The following is a 19,527-nucleotide window of genomic DNA, read 5'->3' as shown; positions in this document are numbered from 1 at the left end:
CCAATAAACAGGAAGAGATTCGTCACCTATATAATAAGTGTTGACTAGGCCACTTGGAGTGAGGCCCAAGGCCAAGGCAGGCTGACTTGATAATAATGTATCATGTTTTTCTGCAGTCAGTGCCTTCTCCCCGCCCTTCTCTCTTTTCTCTGTTTCAGGTGTCGTGAAGCTGATGATGGCAGTTCCTGATCTATGGTTCACGGCTCAACTAGTCTGAGACACTCTGATGTGCCATCTCTCTATCCTGTTCTCTATTGTGTCATTTTTGGCCAAAAGTTCACGGCTCTGAAAAAGCCAGAAATTAGAAGCGCACAATTAAATTTTATTTTAATTTTTGTGACCCTTCATGATGGTTCAGTGGGTGAAAAGTAGGTGAGTTGGTTCCGACACCAGGAAATAAAGAAGAAAGAGAGAAAAAACTAACTAAAAAAATACTAAGTATATTTATTTAATTCATCAACATTGAATGTATACATGTACAATACAGTTTGATGGCAGCTTTCAAGTATGGTTGCCATGGCTGCAAGATGAAAGAGATCCAAACAAAGCCATAATTCCAGTAGCTTGTCTGAGTGGTTGTGGTTCAGTTGGACAAACATTCCCTCTTGATCTAAGAACTGAGAAGTTGAATAAGCAATATTTGTGTATTTTCAAAGCTTAAATTGTGAAGACCTGATTGAGAAATGGCTGCTATAGGTAAGAGACATTACAGACAAAATATGAGGTTTAACTCTGATCTGCTAAGATGAAAGAAGACTTTAGTAAATCAGTAGATTTACATAAAAAATGTTACAATTTATAATTAGAAAATTAATTTCATCTAGTTTTAATATATTGATATATTAATGTACTGAAAATATTTTCCATTAAAATTTTAAAGAGATGATATGAGATGATGTATTTATATCTATTATCCAAAATGAAGCAATGACAAAAAAAGAAGAAAAAAAAAAACTAAGCTGACAGGAGAGAAAAAGTACTGAGGAAGAAGTACATTGATAGAAATGTAGATTAGATAAGATCTTTATTTATTTAACATATATCAAGACTAAAAAGGAGAAAAAAGCTAAAAAAACCAAAACAAAATAACAATATTAATAATAAATAAAAACATTTAATAATCATCTCATTAAATATAGTCATGTTCAAAATGGGTATGAAGAACTACCTCATTATACTATTTATTCAATAGTAGAGTAAATGTACTTGAAATACTACCTAAGTATATTTATTTCATTAACAACACTGAATGTATGCATTTACAATACAGGAAACAGTTTGATAGATAGATCTTTCAAGTGTGAATGGTTACCGTGGCTACAAGATGAAAGAGAAGCTAACAGAACAACTCCAGTAGCTCTTTTCATTGATAGTGGTTCAGTTGGACAAAGTAACTCTTTTAGTAATTTGACAATCAAGAAGTTAAGTAGCAATATTTGTGTATTTTCAAAAGCTTCAATTGTGAAGACCTGATTGAGAAATGGCTGCTGTAGGTAAGAGACTTTACAGACAAAATATGAGGATGAACTCTGATCTGCTAAAGATGAAAGAAGACTTTAAGTAAATCAGTAGATTTACTTAAAGTTACAAATTATCATTAGAAAATTATTTTAATCTAGTTTTAATATATTGAAAATATTATTTCTTGAAAAAAAAAAAGTTGATATTGTATGTAAATAATACTGTTTAGAGTGTACCAACAGAAAATTAGGATGCACATGCAGTAACTGCAGATACAGGACTTCACATATGAAGTCGATTTGCAGACTTTTTCTTAAAAACTCAAGCTTCAAAATGACAGGACAGGACAACATGTCCTTGTTTATGTGAGTCTCACTGTTGAAATACTGAATACTAACCTTGTGTCCTGTCTATCCACTTTGACAGAGTCTCAACTAATTGTAGGACAGGTTCTGCAGAGCAGCTCAACTCAATATACAATCATTGAGTTCATCGGAGAAGGTTGCTTCGGTAAAGTGGCCAAATGCCACGTTAATTCCACCAGCGAATTAGTGGCAGTAAAAATAATGAAGGACACGTTTGTGCAAGACGTGGAGGAGGAGGTGAGTATTTGGATCTCTCCTAGTTTTGGTGCCTCCAACAGGTCTTTAACTATGAACTGTTTAGGAAATAGTGATATAAAGATGATCTAATTGTGCTTTTATTCTCCTCCAGCTGTCTATGTTGAGTAAAATCAACGTATTGGATCCAGACCAGTTTAACTTGGTCAAATTCCACGAGAGGTTTGAGTACTCGAGCTATACCTGCCTCGTCTTTGAGTTGCTTGAGATGGACTTATTTCAGTACCTCAAAACTGAAATTGGTTCTTCAATGTATGTGAACCAAATCCGCCCCATTGCCAAGCAGGTATGATCCTTTTTTATTGTTTGACTAAAAACCTATCTATGATAATGCTTGCTAACCAATTAAGAAAGCTTGGAGTTAAAACCTGATCTTAAACAGCTCCATAAGAAGAACTCCATTATAATTCTGTCTTTTCTCATCGTGTCCCTGCAGATGTTGGTAGCCTTACAGAGACTCCAATCTCTGGGGATCATCCACAGTGACATCAAGTCTGATAATGTGATGGTGGTAAACACTGAGGAGGATGCATTACAAGTCAAGCTCATTGACTTCGGACTGGCTCATCCATCCTCCTCCGCCACGCCCGGGAGGTGGCTTCAGCCCATCGGCTACAGGTATGAGGGTGTCGGCCTGAATGACTTCTGTGTTTTTGAAACAAACCTGTGTCTTTATTAGGGGTGTAACGATTCATTTTAGCTACGATTCAATTAATTATTGGCGATTCGATTCAAGGACAATATTGGTTCATTTAGAACGATTCGATCCGAAATGATTCAGTGACTTGAAATCGATTCAGTAACTTTTTAGCCAAAATAATAATTCAACCAGTGTGACTGAAATAAAATCCCAGAATACTGAACAGTACAGGTGAGGTTTTATTGATTCCTGATTTTTCTTATAGGAGAATCGTCTATGAATGTATTATGGACATAAACAAACAAGTACAGTAAACAACATTTAAAGGCAAATGTATTCACATTTTATTTGAATAAAGCCCAACCAACACTTCAGTTTAAATTAACAGTATGTTAACTTTTCTGCTCCTATTTTCATGACTCAACACACTTTCAGTAAAACTATATATTAGGTTTCTCAGACTCTTCTGGTTGTTGTTTTTTTATGTAAAAATAACACAAAATTAATCTAAAAAATAAAGTGCAACCAAGATTTGTTCAGGTTAAATGAACAGTGGTTGAACTTGACACTTTTCATTTAAACTTGATGGTGAGCTTGAGGCTTTCTGCAGAGCTAATGCTAACAAGCTAACGCTACGTTTTGATTGATTACCTTTTAGAACGATTTTAAATTGCCGAGCACAAATCGATGAAGTTGGACTGAAGGAAAAATCCCTTAATCGATCGAATAGATGAATCGATACACCCTTAGTCATTATAGTGTTGGTACTTGGTGCTAAGCAATGGATTTCTAAAGCGTATTTCATTAATTTTGCTTCACAGGGCCCCAGAGGTGTGTCTTGGCCTTTCATACACAGAGGCCATTGACATGTGGGGACTGGGCTGTACGCTGGCCAACCTGTACCTCAATGCCAACCTCTTCCCCGTCAGATGTGAATATCTCATGGTAGGTCAACTTTTTTTTTTTTATACACCATCCCCACATGCTCTTTCTCAGTGTTGCAGCTGTTTTATACACATGTATATAAAGTCTTGAGGAACAGCCCCTAATGTGTGTAATTGTCTGTTCTTTCTGTAGATGAAAGCCATGGTGGAGTATCTTGGTATGCCGTCGGAAGACCAGCTCCTATTTGGCATGCATACCAAGAAATACTTCTGTCAAGAGGCAGATGAGCTTGGCTTAACATGGAGGCTCCTGGTAAAACATAGTTTTTATTGTTATTGAACCTGGACTGTACTGCCTTAAACTTATCCTAAACCCTTATTATTGTCATTGTATTTCCTCAGACACCAGAAGAATACTCAGGTATTAACGGTGTGAAAGCAAAGGAATGGCCCCCATGGCGCCCTCATTTCTACTCATTGGATGACCTGATCTATGTAAGTTTTCTCTACAATGTTTGAGTTCAAATACGATCTCTTCTGTAAAATGTAACCTACTTTATACATGCGTTTATAAGCTGAATTTACTCACGGTTAATTTTTTGTTAACATATGTTTTGAGCAAGAGAGGTTTGAACTTGTTCTAGGAACTACATTAACTCTTTTTTCTTTTTTTAAATCCAGATCTTTAAAGAAGAGGATGCTGCAGAGTTTATGGACAGGAGGGAGTTCATAGACTTCCTCAAGCACCTGCTGACTCTGGATGAGGAGAAGAGATTCTCTCCAACTGAGGCTCTTCAGCATCCTTTCATTACGATGACCCACCTGAGCCAGGATGCAGACAGCAGTGACTAGTGAGTAACTGCATTGAGGAGCCAATCACTCACATGGAGATCAACTTGATGTTCTATTGACTTTTGTACTAATCTTTTTTTTTCTTTTTTTTTTTTTCTAGTCTAACCACTGCACAGGCATTAATGCCAACGGAGGCCTCACTAAGTGATACTCCTGTGAAGGATGGAGAGGCACATGTGGCTGAAGAGGCTGACAAGGTCCCACCCACTCCTGCATCCAGCCAAATCAGACACAATGAGACAGATGTCCCCAAGGTCCCTCTGTCTCATGTGAAAGATGACAATGAAAGCGTTCAGGAGCCAAGCCAAGATTGGGGAAAAGAAGTCCATCTTCCGGCAACTCAGAATGATTCAGGAATCTGTTCCTTTCCAGAACAGTTTCCTCATCATTGTGATGAGTGTCTGGAATCAGGTCCCTCAAAGAATGGACCTGTGGTAGAAGAAGTCCCCTTCCCCATGCCCAAGAGGTTTAAAAACGTTCGGAGGTTCTTCTCTCGAATTCGAAAAACATTTTTCAGCTGCTGCTCTTCCTTTGTGCAAGAGTAATTTCTTTTCTATTCTGTTCACCCTCCCGTACCACTCCTCCTGCTCTCCTATCCACCATGGGAGTGTATGTTTTAATTGTGTTCTTTCACATTTATTGTTTATTATATTGTTTATTTTTTTATTTGTTGCAATGTAAGGTGACCTTTAGAGGTTTTAAAAGGCACTTGAGAAACAAAATGTATTTAAATTGGAATTATTATGTATATTTGCAAATAAATACACTTCATGACTTACCTGCTTTGTTAAAGTTTTCATAGGTTTGACCCCTTTTTACAACATATTTTGAAGCTTTTAGGGGGAAGTCTCTGACATTGTAGTGTGGTAAAAGTTGTGCAGAGCTGCTGAATGTCCTGGATCAAAATGAAGTGGTAATGGCATTGCCCAATACCATGTCAGCCCTAAAACTAATTCCAAAGTCCTACTTGGCAGCATGATCTCAGCCTCCTCCTATGGTTATAAATAATATGAAATATAGCCGCAAGCGACGATAAACGGCCCTCGCCTTCACCGCGCCACCTTCGCCAGCCGCTTTGCCTTCAACAAACTGCACCGCCTTCGGCAATCTGAATTTTTGAGACTCTACGTACACTGTTAAGAGTCGTATGCCCATTTTGTTATTGTAACGTTAGATTGTACTTTGCTTTCACATGACAATGATCGTTTTAAGTTTTTAACTTATGTCAATAAGTTCAAAGGTGAATAACTCTTTGAGGTGTGTTGAGGTAACATTTAAATACATGAACTTGACTTTGTTTGGTAAGTTTTAGAAAGAGACCGGATCTTGTAACCCCACAACCATATTATTGCGCAGCACATATATATATAACTGTAATTTAGCTTAGTCACCCTAAAGATGCACAATTGCAATTATCCAATGTTGTGCAAAAGATTAAACCCCGATCACTGATTTACACAGCCATGTTTTCCTTTCTTGTTCCACTTTTAGATAGTGAGCCCTGCAAACTGGAAATACCTGCAGTTTTGAAGATGATCTTTGCTCTACCGGTAGTTCTCTAACAATCACATGTGGTCAAACTTACTAAAATCATGCTCGTCTCACATGGACAAAACGTACTGTAGTGTATAAGCTTTAATCTTCATTCTGGATATCAAACAGAACTCAAGATAAGCAGGTTTCAGCAGCGCACATGAAGACTATAGAGTTAAACTTAAGTGGATTGGACGTCTTACCCACATAAAGCCAGCGGAAAAAGGCTTTAAAGTTCTTCATGCTCTTGTCAATGACTCTGAAACAGAAAAACAAGCACCGAAGTAGAAGAAAACCAAATCCTACACAGTTTAAAAGAAAGTGACATATGTTTGTAGGTATACACTTACTGCAGAAGTTCATTGGCTTTAAGAGAAAAAGAGCCCACTGCTGTAATGGCACCTGGACACATAAAGCACACATGATTACTGAGTTCAATAAGAAACAAGAGACTCACTAAAAGTTTGTCAAAACTCTTTAAGTGGAACTTTTTTTTTGCCATCAAATATAAGCATTGAGTTAATAAAGGCACAATAATCCTAATTTTGGAGGCGTATTTCCTACAATTATATCTCATGGTACCACCCCTCCAAAACAGTATTTTATGTTTTTTTTTTATCGCACCCATAACCAGGAAGTAGCAGCTCCAGGAACATTGTGAATAGGTTTAACCATTTAATAGTTTTTTTTCTTAAAAGTCTCAGTTTAATTATCAAAAAATTTATTTGCTTCCCAGTTGGAGGATAAATGGGAGAAATTGATATTATACAGGGACAATGTGAACTGAGAGGAGACACTTGTGACCCCTTGAGATTTGAAATCCTTTTCCCCTGTAATTTTATTTTTATTTATATTTTATTTTGTTCTTCCTTCTATTTTATAATTGTTTAAAAACAAATAAAAATAAAGCAGCAATGCACTTAAAAATGACGGCAGACATCAGATATATTGTCAACAGTGCAACTTTATTGCTGTGATTGTCAGAGCTAAAATGCATAGAACAACCCCAAAATAAAAAGTAAATTCTACTATTTCAAGCTTTAGGATGTAAGAGCACCAAAATAATAAATAATCGCTCTCTTCATTTTTCCTAGCTGATGTCATTAAACCTTTTTACTTTCTCCACTTCCTCTGCTTTCCTCCTTATTTCACATTTTCTGTCCATAACTCAGTGCTTCCCTCCACAGTTACACGCTACATTTGGGCTGCACACCTTCACTGCATTCCTCCAACTTGTGTTCCTCACTGCAATTTGGACATCTCTGGCTACGATAACACACAAGGATGGAACGCGAAAAAGTCCGTAATAAACTGTGTTGGGAAAAAAACAACAAAAAAACAAAAACTTGGATTTGCAAAATAAAAATTGTTTTTAGCTACAAATTCGATAAATCGATTTTTTGCCCAGCCCTACCTAATTGCATTGTCTTTTAACTTTTTGTGATTTTGTCTGAAAAGTGTTTATTTATATCCCATGTATCGTATATTTGTCCTTTTCTCATGCGTCTAAAAATTGTACAATAGGGCATTTCTATTTTGTCCTGAACTGCTTAATCACAACAGCATTTACTTACTGTATGTATTTACACATGTATTCAGGTATCTCACATTCTTTAAAGTCTTTAGCCCATGCCTTAGACATAGCGTTTTCTCATTTGAACCGACTTCTCCTACACCATCTACTGCTGTGTTTCATTAAGGCTTTGGGTGATCAGTCCTCACAGTGTTGAGACTTTGTATTTTCCTCCTGAGCAAAGCATGGATTTACTCTCTCATCTCACATTCCAAACACGTGCATCTTCATTAAAGTTTTCAGTTTGGCCTGTGGGAGTTAAGGAGTGTGTGGTGATGATCAGCTGTCCATGTTTTGCTTTGTGAAACAGTCTTAGAGACTTTTTGAGAAAACATAAATACGTTATAAACTTTGAAATTGATTGAATGAATACATCCTAAACAAAAAAAACCTACTTATAACAGAAGATGAAATTATGTGTTTTGTTTCCAATCTAACAGAGCAAAATTATCATTATTTTTTAGTTGTTTTTTTTTTTTGTAATACATTTTTTTTTATTGGGAACAGATAGTACAAATATAATATAATGTAGAAGCAAACGGCGATAAACAACCCTTTTCGCCCCGTCGCCTTCATCAAATTGCGCCACCTTCGCCGCACCGCCTTTGCTGTGCCGCCTTAAGTTCATACAAAGATATATAATAACAGTGAATTCTATACTATCAGTGCATTATTATTGATTTGTTTAGACAGAAATGTACTATTGAGATATAAACTTGGACATACAGTATTTATGATTTTTGTAACACATCCAACAACAATGCTGGAGTTGTGATGGAAGTCATTAAGAATATATATTTTCTTCAAAAAGAAGATGACATTTGCCTTTAGACTATGATCCAATCATTATTTTTTCAATTGCGTTACAATACATATACTGAAGCCCTTTACAAACAGTGTACTTGGAGTGAACACGGAAAGGATCCGGCTCCCCCAGCCGCATCTTACACAGAGTTTTCTGTACAAACATGCACCCGTGTTCAGGAGCAAGTGTGCATTATTTGCGTACAAACAGGTCAGCATTGGCTCCGGGTGGTTTCCAAAGTGGCTTGCATGTGGAGGGGATTGCAGGGGGGGGTGTCGATGACGTAGAAAGAGCAGCGCCGCGCTGCCCAGGTCATTCACCTTTAAGGCTAAACTTAAAACCCACTTATATGCTGAAGTGTATACTGTATAATAGCATTAACCGCTAGAGCAGACAGGGGCTCGTCCGTAAAGGGTCGCATTTACAGTCTTTGTAATCCCTGTTACATTACAAATAAACGAGAAGAGATTCAAATTCTGATGTAGCTGGTTGTATTTTACAGTCCACATAAACATGACTGACATAACCTAACCACTAGAGTAGATATGGGCTCGTCTGTGAATGGTCACATTTACAGACCTTGGAGTTGATGTTAGCTACCAATAAACAGGAAGAGATTCGTCACCTATATAATAAGTGTTGACTAGGCCACTTGGAGTGAGGCCCAAGGCCAAGGCAGGCTGACTTGATAATAATGTATCATGTTTTTCTGCAGTCAGTGCCTTCTCCCCACCCTTCTCTCTTTTCTCTGTTTCAGGTGTCGTGAAGCTGATGATCGCAGTTCCTGATCTATGGTTCACGGCTCAACTAGTCTGAGACACTCTGATGTGCCATCTCTCTATCCTGTTCTCTATTGTGTCATTTTTGGCCAAAAGTTCACGGCTCTGAAAAAGCCAGAAATTAGAAGCGCACAATTAAATTTTATTTAAATTTTTGTGACCCTTCATGATGGTTCAGTGGGTGAAAAGTAGGTGAGTTGGTTCCGACACCGGGAAATAAAGAAGAAAGAAAGAAAAAACTAACTAAAAAAATACTAAGTATATTTATTTAACTCATCAACATTGAATGTATACATGTACAATACAGTTTGATGGCAGCTTTCAAGTATGGTTGCCATGGCTGCAAGATGAAAGAGATCCAATCAAAGCCATAATTCCAGTAGCTTGTCTGAGTGGTTGTGGTTCAGTTGGACAAACATTCCCTCTTGATCTAAGAACTGAGAAGTTGAATAAGCAATATTTGTGTATTTTCAAAGCTTAAATTGTGAAGACCTGATTGAGAAATGGCTGCTATAGGTAAGAGACATTACAGACACAATATGAGGTTTAACTCTGATCTGCTAAGATGAAAGAAGACTTTAGTAAATCAGTAGATTTACATAAAAAATGTTACAATTTATAATTACAAAATTAATTTCATCTATTTTTAATATATTGATATATTATTGTACTGAAATTATTTTCTATTAAAATTTTAAAGAGATGATATGAGATGATGTATTTACATCTATTATCCAAAATGAAGCAATGACAAAAAAAGAAGAAAAAAAAAACTAAGCTGACAGGAGAGAAAAAGTACTGAGGAAGAAGTACATTGATAGCAATGTAGATTAGATAAGATCTTTATTTATTTAACATATATCAAGACTAAAAAGGAGAAAAAAGCTAAAAAAAACAAAACAAAATAACAATATTAATAATAAATAAAAACATTTAATAATCATCTCATTAAATATAGTCATGTTCAAAATGGGTATGAAGAACTACCTCATTATACTATTTATTCAATAGTAGAGTAAATGTACTTGAAATACTACCTAAGTATATTTATTTCATTAACAACACTGAATGTATGCATTTACAATACAGGAAACAGTTTGATAGATAGATCTTTCAAGTGTGAATGGTTACCGTGGCTACAAGATGAAAGAGAAGCTAACAGAACAACTCCAGTAGCTCTTTTCATTGATAGTGGTTCAGTTGGACAAAGTAACTCTTTTAGTAATTTGACAATCAAGAAGTTAAGTAGCAATATTTGTGTATTTTCAAAAGCTTCAATTGTGAAGACCTGATTGAGAAATGGCTGCTATAGGTAAGAGACATTACAGACAAAATATGAGGATGAACTCTGATCTGCTAAAGATGAAAGAAGACTTTAAGTAAATCAGTAGATTTACTTAAAGTTACAAATTATCATTAGAAAATTATTTTAATCTAGTGTTAATATATTGAAAATATTATTTCTTGAAAAAAAAAAGTTGATATTGTATGTAAATAATACTGTTTAGAGTGTACCAACAGAAAATTAGGATCCACATGCAGTAACTGCAGATACAGGACTTCACATATGAAGTCGATTTGCAGACTTTTTCTTAAAAACTCAAGCTTCAAAATGACAGGACAGGACAACATGTCCTTGTTTATGTGAGTCTCACTGTTGAAATACTGAATACTAACCTTGTGTCCTGTCTATCCACTTTGACAGAGTCTCAACTAATTGTAGGACAGGTTCTGCAGAGCAGCTCAACTCAATATACAATCATTGAGTTCATCGGAGAAGGTTGCTTCGGTAAAGTGGCCAAATGCCACGTTAATTCCACCAGCGAATTAGTGGCAGTAAAAATAATGAAGGACACGTTTGTGCAAGACGTGGAGGAGGAGGTGAGTGTTTGGATCTCTCCTAGTTTTGGTGCCTCCAACAGGTCTTTAACTATGAACTGTTTAGGAAATAGTGATATAAAGATGATCTAATTGTGCTTTTATTCTCCTCCAGCTGTCTATGTTGAGTAAAATCAACGTATTGGATCCAGACCAGTTTAACTTGGTCAAATTCCACGAGAGGTTTGAGTACTCGAGCTATACCTGCCTCGTCTTTGAGTTGCTTGAGATGGACTTATTTCAGTACCTCAAAACTGAAATTGGTTCTTCAATGTATGTGAACCAAATCCGCCCCATTGCCAAGCAGGTATGATCCTTTTTTATTGTTTGACTAAAAACCTATCTATGATAATGCTTGCTAACCAATTAAGAAAGCTTGGAGTTAAAACCTGATCTTAAACAGCTCCATAAGAAGAACTCCATTATAATTCTGTCTTTTCTCATCGTGTCCCTGCAGATGTTGGTAGCCTTACAGAGACTCCAATCTCTGGGGATCATCCACAGTGACATCAAGTCTGATAATGTGATGGTGGTAAACACTGAGGAGGATGCATTACAAGCCAAGCTCATTGACTTCGGACTGGCTCATCCATCCTCCTCCGCCACGCCCGGGAGGTGGCTTCAGCCCATCGGCTACAGGTATGAGGGTGTCGGCCTGAATGACTTCTGTGTTTTTGTAACAAACCTGTGTCTTTGTTAGGGGTGTAACGATTCATTTTAGCTACGATTCAATTAATTATTGGCGATTCGATTCAAGGACAATATTGGTTCATTTAGAACGATTCGATCCGAAATGATTCAGTGACTTGAAATCGATTCAGTAACTTTTTAGCCAAAATAATAATTCAACCAGTGTGACTGAAATAAAATCCCAGAATACTGAACAGTACAGGTGAGGTTTTATTGATTCCTGATTTTTCTTATAGGAGAATCGTCTATGAATGTATTATGGACATAAACAAACAAGTACAGTAAACAACATTTAAAGGCAAATGTATTCACATTTTATTTGAATAAAGCCCAACCAACACTTCAGTTTAAATTAACAGTATGTTAACTTTTCTGCTCCTATTTTCATGACTCAACACACTTTCAGTAAAACTATATATTAGGTGTCTCAGACTCTTCTGGTTGTTGTTTTTTATGTAAAAATAACACAAAATTAATCTAAAAAATAAAGTGCAACCAAGATTTGTTCAGGTTAAATGAACAGTGGTTGAACATGACACTTTTCATTTAAACTTGATGGTGAGCTTGAGGCTTTCTGCAGAGCTAATGCTAACAAGCTAACGCTACGTTTTGATTGATTACCTTTTAGAACGATTTTAAATTGCCGAGCACAAATCGATGAAGTTGGACTGAAGGAAAAATCGCTTAATCGATCGAATAGATGAATCGATACACCCTTAGTCATTATAGTGTTGGTACTTGGTGCTAAGCAATGGATTTCTAAAGCGTATTTCATTAATTTTGCTTCACAGGGCCCCAGAGGTGTGTCTTGGCCTTTCATACACAGAGGCCATTGACATGTGGGGACTGGGCTGCACGCTGGCCAACCTGTACCTCAATGCCAACCTCTTCCCGGTCAGATGTGAATATCTCATGGTAGGTCAACTTTTTTTTTTTATACACCATCCCCACATGCTCTTTCTCAGTGTTGCGGCTGTTTTATACACATGTATATAAAGTCTTGAGGAACTGCCCCTAATGTGTGTAATTGTCTGTTCTTTCTGCAGATGAAAGCCATGGTGGAGTATCTTGGTATGCCGTCGGAAGACCAGCTCCTATTTGGCATGCATACCAAGAAATACTTCTGTCAGGAGGCAGATGAGCTTGGCTTAACATGGAGGCTCCTGGTAAAACATAGTTTTTATTGTTATTGAACCTGGACTGTACTGCCTTAAACTTATCCTAAACCCTTATTATTGTCATTGTATTTCCTCAGACACCAGAAGAATACTCAGGTATTAACGGTGTGAAAGCAAAGGAATGGCCCCCATGGCGCCCTCATTTCTACTCATTGGATGACCTGATCTATGTAAGTTTTCTCTACAATGTTTGAGTTCAAATACGATCTCTTCTGTAAAATGGAACCTACTTTATACATGCGTTTATAAGCTGAATTTACTCACGGTTAATTTTTTGTTAACATATGTTTTGAGCAAGAGAGGTTTGAACTTGTTCTAGGAACTACATTAACTCTTTTTTCTTTTTTTAAATCCAGATCTTTAAAGAAGACGATGCTGCAGAGTTTATGGACAGGAGGGAGTTCATAGACTTCCTCAAGCACCTGCTGACTCTGGATGAGGAGAAGAGATTCTCTCCAACTGAGGCTCTTCAGCATCCTTTCATTACGATGACCCACCTGAGCCAGGATGCAGACAGCAGTGACTAGTGAGTAACTGCATTGAGGAGCCAATCACTCACATGAAGATCAACTTGTTGTTCTATTGACTTTTGTACTAATCTTTTTTTTTCTTTTTTTTTTTCTAGTCTAACCACTGCACAGGCATTAATGCCAACGGAGGCCTCACTAAGTGATACTCCTGTGAAGGATGGAGAGGCACATGTGGCTGAAGAGGCTGACAAGGTCCCACCCACTCCTGCATCCAGCCAAATCAGACACAATGAGACAGATGTCCTCAAGGTCCCTCTGTCTCATGTGAAAGAAGACAATGAAAGCGTTCAGGAGCCAAGCCAAGTTTGGGTAAAAGAAGTCCATCTTCCGGCAACTCAGAATGATTCAGGAATCTGTTCCTTTCCAGAACAGTTTCCTCATCATTGTGATGAGTGTCTGGAATCAGGTCCCTCAAAGAATGGACCTGTGGTAGAAGAAGTCCCCTTCCCCATGCCCAAGAGGTTTAAAAACGTTCGGAGGTTCTTCTCTCGAATTCGAAAAACATTTTTCAGCTGCTGCTCTTCCTTTGTGCAAGAGTAATTTCTTTTCTATTCTGTTCACCCTCCCGTACCACTCCTCCTGCTCTCCTATCCACCATGGGAGTGTATGTTTTAATTGTGTTCTTTCACATTTATTGTTTATTATATTGTTTATTTTTTTATTTGTTGCAATGTAAGGTGACCTTTAGAGGTTTTAAAAGGCACTTGAGAAACAAAATGTATTTAAATTGTAATTATAATGTATATTTGCAAATAAATACACTTCATGACTTACCTGCTTTGTTGAAGTTTTCATAGGTTTGACCCCTTTTTACAACATATTTTGAAGCTTTTAGGGGGAAGTCTCTGACATTGTAGTGTGGTAAAAGTTGTGCAGAGCTGATGAATGTCCTGGATCAAAATGAAGTGGTAATGGCATTGCCCAATACCATGTCAGCCCTAAAACTAATTCCAAAGTCCTACTTGGCAGCATGATCTCAGCCTCCTCCTATGGTTATAAATAATAAGAAATATAGCCGCAAGCGACGATAAACGGCCCTCGCCTTCACCGCGCCACCTTCGCCAGCCGCTTTGCCTTCAACAAACTGCACCGCCTTCGGCAATCTGAATTTTTGAGACTCTACGTACACTATTAAAGGTATCGAGGACGATTTTCCCAAAGTTTAGAAAAGAAACGCCCTCTGCACATGCTCAGCACTCTATCTGCTCAAGAGGGAACGCCTACGTGTGCAAGAGAGCGTGCACGAGCCCCGTTTTCCTCGTGCACAGCTCTGTTTACAAGTTGGAGATGGTATCGCTCAGAGAAGCGTACCTTCCAAGAGAAGATTTGCACTTTTCCCACTATGTCAGACTCGCCATCTGTAAGTAAAAATCCATTTTCAAAGGACCCGGTGCACACCGGGCACGAGCACGTACGACGTCCTTACAAACAAATCATCAGAATGATTGACAATTAGGAGGACCAATAGTTAAGATGATCCACCTCGAAAGACAAAAAGGCAAAATAACATCATCCACCTTTAATAGGGGTGTATTTCACCTTTTTCATTTCAATACGGATTATCAATGATTCGATATTTGCAGATGTCACAAAGCCTACCACAATGCAATTTCGATTTGATTCGATTTAGAGGCCTGCGATCCGACAATAATCTGGGTTTTTTCACATTAAAGAATAAAAACACGATATTGACGCATTGAGAATTTTATTGCCCGACTGTTTAAGACATTTAAATGAAATGCATTTCTCACCAACTAAGGTTTGGTGTTTTAACAAAAAAAATAAAAGCGGAAGGCAAAATAGCTATGGATATTGATGTTTATACTTTAGATCGATTTGACTAAATCATTGATCAAACAATCGAGGAATCGATCAAAATCAAATAGACCCTAGATGTTAACACTGTTTTCTTTGATTTACTGTAAAACCCAAAATATTGTGAAAGATTTAGCTTAATACTTGCACATAATGGTAGATTTAGATTATGAAGGGAAAAAAATACAAGATAACAGGATAATGCTTTACTTGAACTTTTAACCCTAACCCTTCCTAACCCCACTAGATCCCTCCCCTAAAATAAAAATGACAACAAAGCTCCAAATGTGTCAATTTAGTGAAATTTGTCATAATGTAGTAAACAACACTTCATGACACCTCAAACTGAGGTAAAGGACAATAAGGTTGGCTAAAGAGAGGGTTCCCTATTAATGAATGCCCAGGTAAGCCCCACAATGTCCACAATGAGATGATATTGTTCAATCAATCTTTATTGACTAGTCTTAACAATATAAAATTACTTTATTTCTAAATGCTTTATAAAACCACAACAAACACTGACTTATCCAAACAATGAAGGGGTTATGAAACCAAATCCAAAACACACCAAACTAAATTAGTGACACAGACAACACATCAAAATAAACTGTACGAAGCTAATCAAGATGGTTAATGGTTAAGTAGAAAAATCCCCCAAATGTGCAACATTATGTAAGCTTTTAAATAAATGGGTTTCCACTCCTCATGATATCCTGCGTGTGGCACTGTTACGTTATAGCAGGTAACCCAAGTCACCGATTTTAGCCGTGTGTCATGCCGCATACATGTTTTGTGTGGGGTTGCTCAAACAGAGCGAAGCCAGGGGAAGATAAATATTGCATTCCTCAAAAAATAACTAGTCAAGGAGAACAAACAGAAAATCTGATCACGGAACGGAGAAACAAATGGCTAGCCATCATCAACAGGAAAGCTTTCCGACCTGACCCCGAAAGGCAACACAATAAAGTCTGTAGCAATCATTTCAATCAAGTGCATCTCTTGTCAGCCCGCCGGCAGAGGATGTAATGATGTTTTCATATGAATACACAACTCATATGTTTACGTTATCATTCAGGATGCACGTCATTGGAAAGGTACGATTCTTGTGATTGAAGCCATATTAACCATTTGACGATCGAACACCCACAGCCAAAGTTATCAATGCTTCTGTCAGATCAATCGAAAAGTACCGTAATACGTCATCTTACCCTTGAAGCCTCATGTTGACCAGGTGAAAAACAATATTCCAGTAAAAACAATCCTGTTAGCTTGTCAAAAGTCCACACACACCCGTCGCTATCCACCTGCAAAGACTTGTTTGCTTTCATTTCATCCAATGTGTAGGTTCACCAGATAGTTTACAATGTCTGGAAACAAAACGGTCGGGAACATATCTACGTCGTTGGACACCCATTCTTCTTTCCCGATCTCGTATGTATCTTTGTTGTTGATTTCACTCAACTTCTGTAAATACCTCGCTTTGCAAGTTGCATTTAAACTATCTCTGTAGATTGTTTGTTCCATTTGGCTATTTTCTATCCGGTTTTGATGTCATTTTGAAAACTTCGGGGGACAAAAATGTATCGTGTCAGGATGTAAACAATGAAAGCTGCCACGCAAGATGGTGGACTACGGAATATTGGGAAATTTGTGACGTCATAAAAAAACCATCTATAGTTACCTGTGCTGATTCTGTTCCAACGCCACAAGACTCTCAGGTGGTGTCTCAAACTAAAACAGGGGTCAACGTTAATGTTTATCATCATAAATCAGACATTCCAATAAAAGTAGGAGCTACTTACATCCCTGCCACACCACAACCAAGCCAACAGTTCAGGCATGGCCAAACCAAAAGATGCACATGTGGTCTAGAACTAATTAAGGCCCACAGAGTAGCAGGAAGTGGTAAATGCAGCAAGAGGACACTGGGAAATGTGCCTCTCTCCTCACTACACTAATGACAGCGTAATGTCAGCCTTATGTATAAAACTTTAAGTAAAGCGTTACCGACAACATTAACGCTTTTAAAGTTAGTACTTACTACTGTGGTCAGCAAAATGATGGTCCATTGTTTTATGAATCTGTGATAACCACGTTTATTTATTTATCTGAATAATATCCAATGTTATCCAGGAAGTCTGTTATTATTTGGGCCATAGTATATACCGTATACATCTTAATGTGGCCGGTTGGTATATTTAAAGGCGTTATTAATGGTTATCAAATGCTGACAACGCCACCTAGTGTAAGCACTAGGACTTAATTTATATAAGGCAGGTTCTTTTTTACAGGGAGTGAGCAGTGAAACCAGAGATCAATAACGTGATTAATTTATTATAACAAAACATTAAAATACATGGCCTAATTCTAAAAAGAGTCTAAGGAGGTAACAGATTAAAAATAAAGGCTGAGCCTGGACGGGAGGCGCAGCCGCCACTGCGCTGCTCTGGGTGTCGGGTCTCCGGCCCCCGGCCCCGCTTCCCCGTTGGGCTGGCCCTGGTGTCCAGTCCTGGCGCTGCTCGCTCACTCTGTTACCGCGTCAGCTCCTCGCCTCCAACCCTGGTTCCGCCGTTCCCTCCTCACGCTTCGCTGTCGCTCGGTCCGGCCCTAGCGGACACAACACAGCTGCCAGTGGGAGAGAAGTGATCCTGGCTCCGCGTGCCTCCCCCCCCCAGGTGTGCGACTCACCGCGTCTGGGCGGCGCTCGAATGCAACCGCCCAGTATAGAGTAAACAGGCCTTGAGTGTCACCCTCCACCGCGTCTCCGCGTTCCACGTCCTGGCGCTGCTCACTCGCTCTCCCTCCGTCACCGCGTCCGTTCCTCGCCTCCAACCCAGGTTCCGCCGTTCCCTCCTCACGCTTCGCTGGCGCTCGGTCCGGTCCTAGCAAACCTGCCGATGGCTGCTGCTGCTGCTGCTGCTGCTGCTGCTGCCACCTCTGCTGCCACCACTCACACACACAACATTGTCTCTCTGCCAATGTCCTTTTAATCCCTCATGTGAGGGCCACTTCCGGTCCTGTACAGCTGCACTGATTACCAGCAGCTGTCCAAAAGGTAGTGGGTTGGCCTATGCTGATTAACAAAAAAAAGGTTTAACAAAAACACAGCAAACACTACACAACTGCAAATAAGGAACTAAAACAAATCAAAGTACATTATAATGGCCACATGCCCACATTAAAGATGTAAGTCCTTGTTTTAATCAGAAATAAAAATGGGTTAAAAATTAAAAGTGACAAAAAAAAAAAAAAAATGGTGGAAAAAGTGGTGAAATGGGATTTTAAAAACCACAGAAATTACTTAAAAGTAGCAAATTAGAGTGGCCAAAAACAGACAGAAAAAGTAGTTAAAAGGGTTCAAAGTGTCAATATTAGAACGATTAGTCAAAACAATTAGTTTAAACTGGTAAATAATAAGCTTGACAAATCATGAATGTGGTTAAATTGTCAAAAATAAGAATGAAATATGGTGAAAAGAATACAAGTGATAATAATGAGTCAACATATGTCACATTAAGATGGATAAGTGGTGGAAAGGGTTTATAAGTCCCAAAAATGTCTTGAAAGTGGAAAATATGTGCAGAAAAGGAATTGAAAATTGATGGAGAAGTGTCAGAAATGGGTTGACACTGTATGTTGTTTTTTTTCCTCTACCTAATGTACACACTGCTGACATCAAGTGTACACTCTGAAGTAGATGGAAAGCTGTGCTAACATGTGGTGAACAGATTGTAGATGTACAGGTAGCAGGAATGTCCAGAACACAGGTGGGCTGTAAAATGTGCCCTCAGTAGTGAAATAAGCGTTGAATCGACCGCACAAGAGCGGAAGAAAAAAATACAGAAGGAGCTCATTTCAGGCTGAAGACGCATCATGTGGTGGGTAAAAGTTTGTGAAACCAACCCAGAACTGGGCTGTTGTTTTATATCGTGCATCTGGAAACACTTCTCACTTGTTAGGATATTTTTTTTTCCACGCCATCCACTATTAACCCACTTGGAGGTGCGGATGTGTTTGCGTTGCTTTATGGAGTATCGGGTACACACATATTAAAGCAGTGTTTTTCAACCTTGGGGTTGTGACCCCACATAGGGCTGCCTGGGATTGAAATAGGATCACCTGAAATGTCTTGTAATTTCTGGTCAGACTGCCCTAAGCAGGCCAGATACCATCATAGACTGATAACATTCACCAAGGTCTCTGTCTGAGGAGGCTCCTCTATGTTATGACTACCGCTATAAGCAATACACATAACCCTGAGAGCACTAAACAGCAGCAGACTCACTGAG

At 38.3% G+C, this 19,527-nt stretch overlaps 2 protein-coding genes across 2 annotated transcripts; both read left to right on the top strand.

Annotated features, from left to right (window-relative positions):
• The first annotated feature begins 407 nt into the window (after window positions 1–407).
• On the top strand, window positions 408–5,002 carry LOC114479612 (homeodomain-interacting protein kinase 2-like). The gene is made up of 9 exons (XM_028473373.1): window positions 408–696; window positions 1,888–2,063; window positions 2,176–2,367; window positions 2,518–2,699; window positions 3,543–3,666; window positions 3,799–3,918; window positions 4,008–4,100; window positions 4,287–4,456; window positions 4,558–5,002. The coding sequence occupies exons 1-9, from the start codon at window positions 684–686 to the stop codon at window positions 5,000–5,002; spliced, it is 1,515 nt and encodes a 504-aa protein (XP_028329174.1). The 5' UTR covers window positions 408–683.
• Window positions 5,003–9,585: 4,583 nt separating this feature from the next.
• LOC114479611 (homeodomain-interacting protein kinase 3-like) lies at window positions 9,586–13,087 on the top strand. Its single transcript, XM_028473372.1, has 7 exons — window positions 9,586–9,663; window positions 10,853–11,028; window positions 11,141–11,332; window positions 11,483–11,664; window positions 12,507–12,630; window positions 12,762–12,881; window positions 12,971–13,087. The coding sequence occupies exons 1-7, from the start codon at window positions 9,651–9,653 to the stop codon at window positions 13,085–13,087; spliced, it is 924 nt and encodes a 307-aa protein (XP_028329173.1). The 5' UTR covers window positions 9,586–9,650.
• The last annotated feature ends 6,440 nt before the right edge of the window (window positions 13,088–19,527 follow it).

This window comes from Gouania willdenowi, chromosome 17 (genome assembly GCF_900634775.1).
Source record: "Gouania willdenowi chromosome 17, fGouWil2.1, whole genome shotgun sequence".
In the NCBI taxonomy this organism is placed as follows: Eukaryota; Metazoa; Chordata; class Actinopteri; order Blenniiformes; family Gobiesocidae; genus Gouania; species Gouania willdenowi.
Note: the sequence above shows the minus strand (reverse complement) of the source record. Positions and strands in the feature narration are given on the sequence as shown.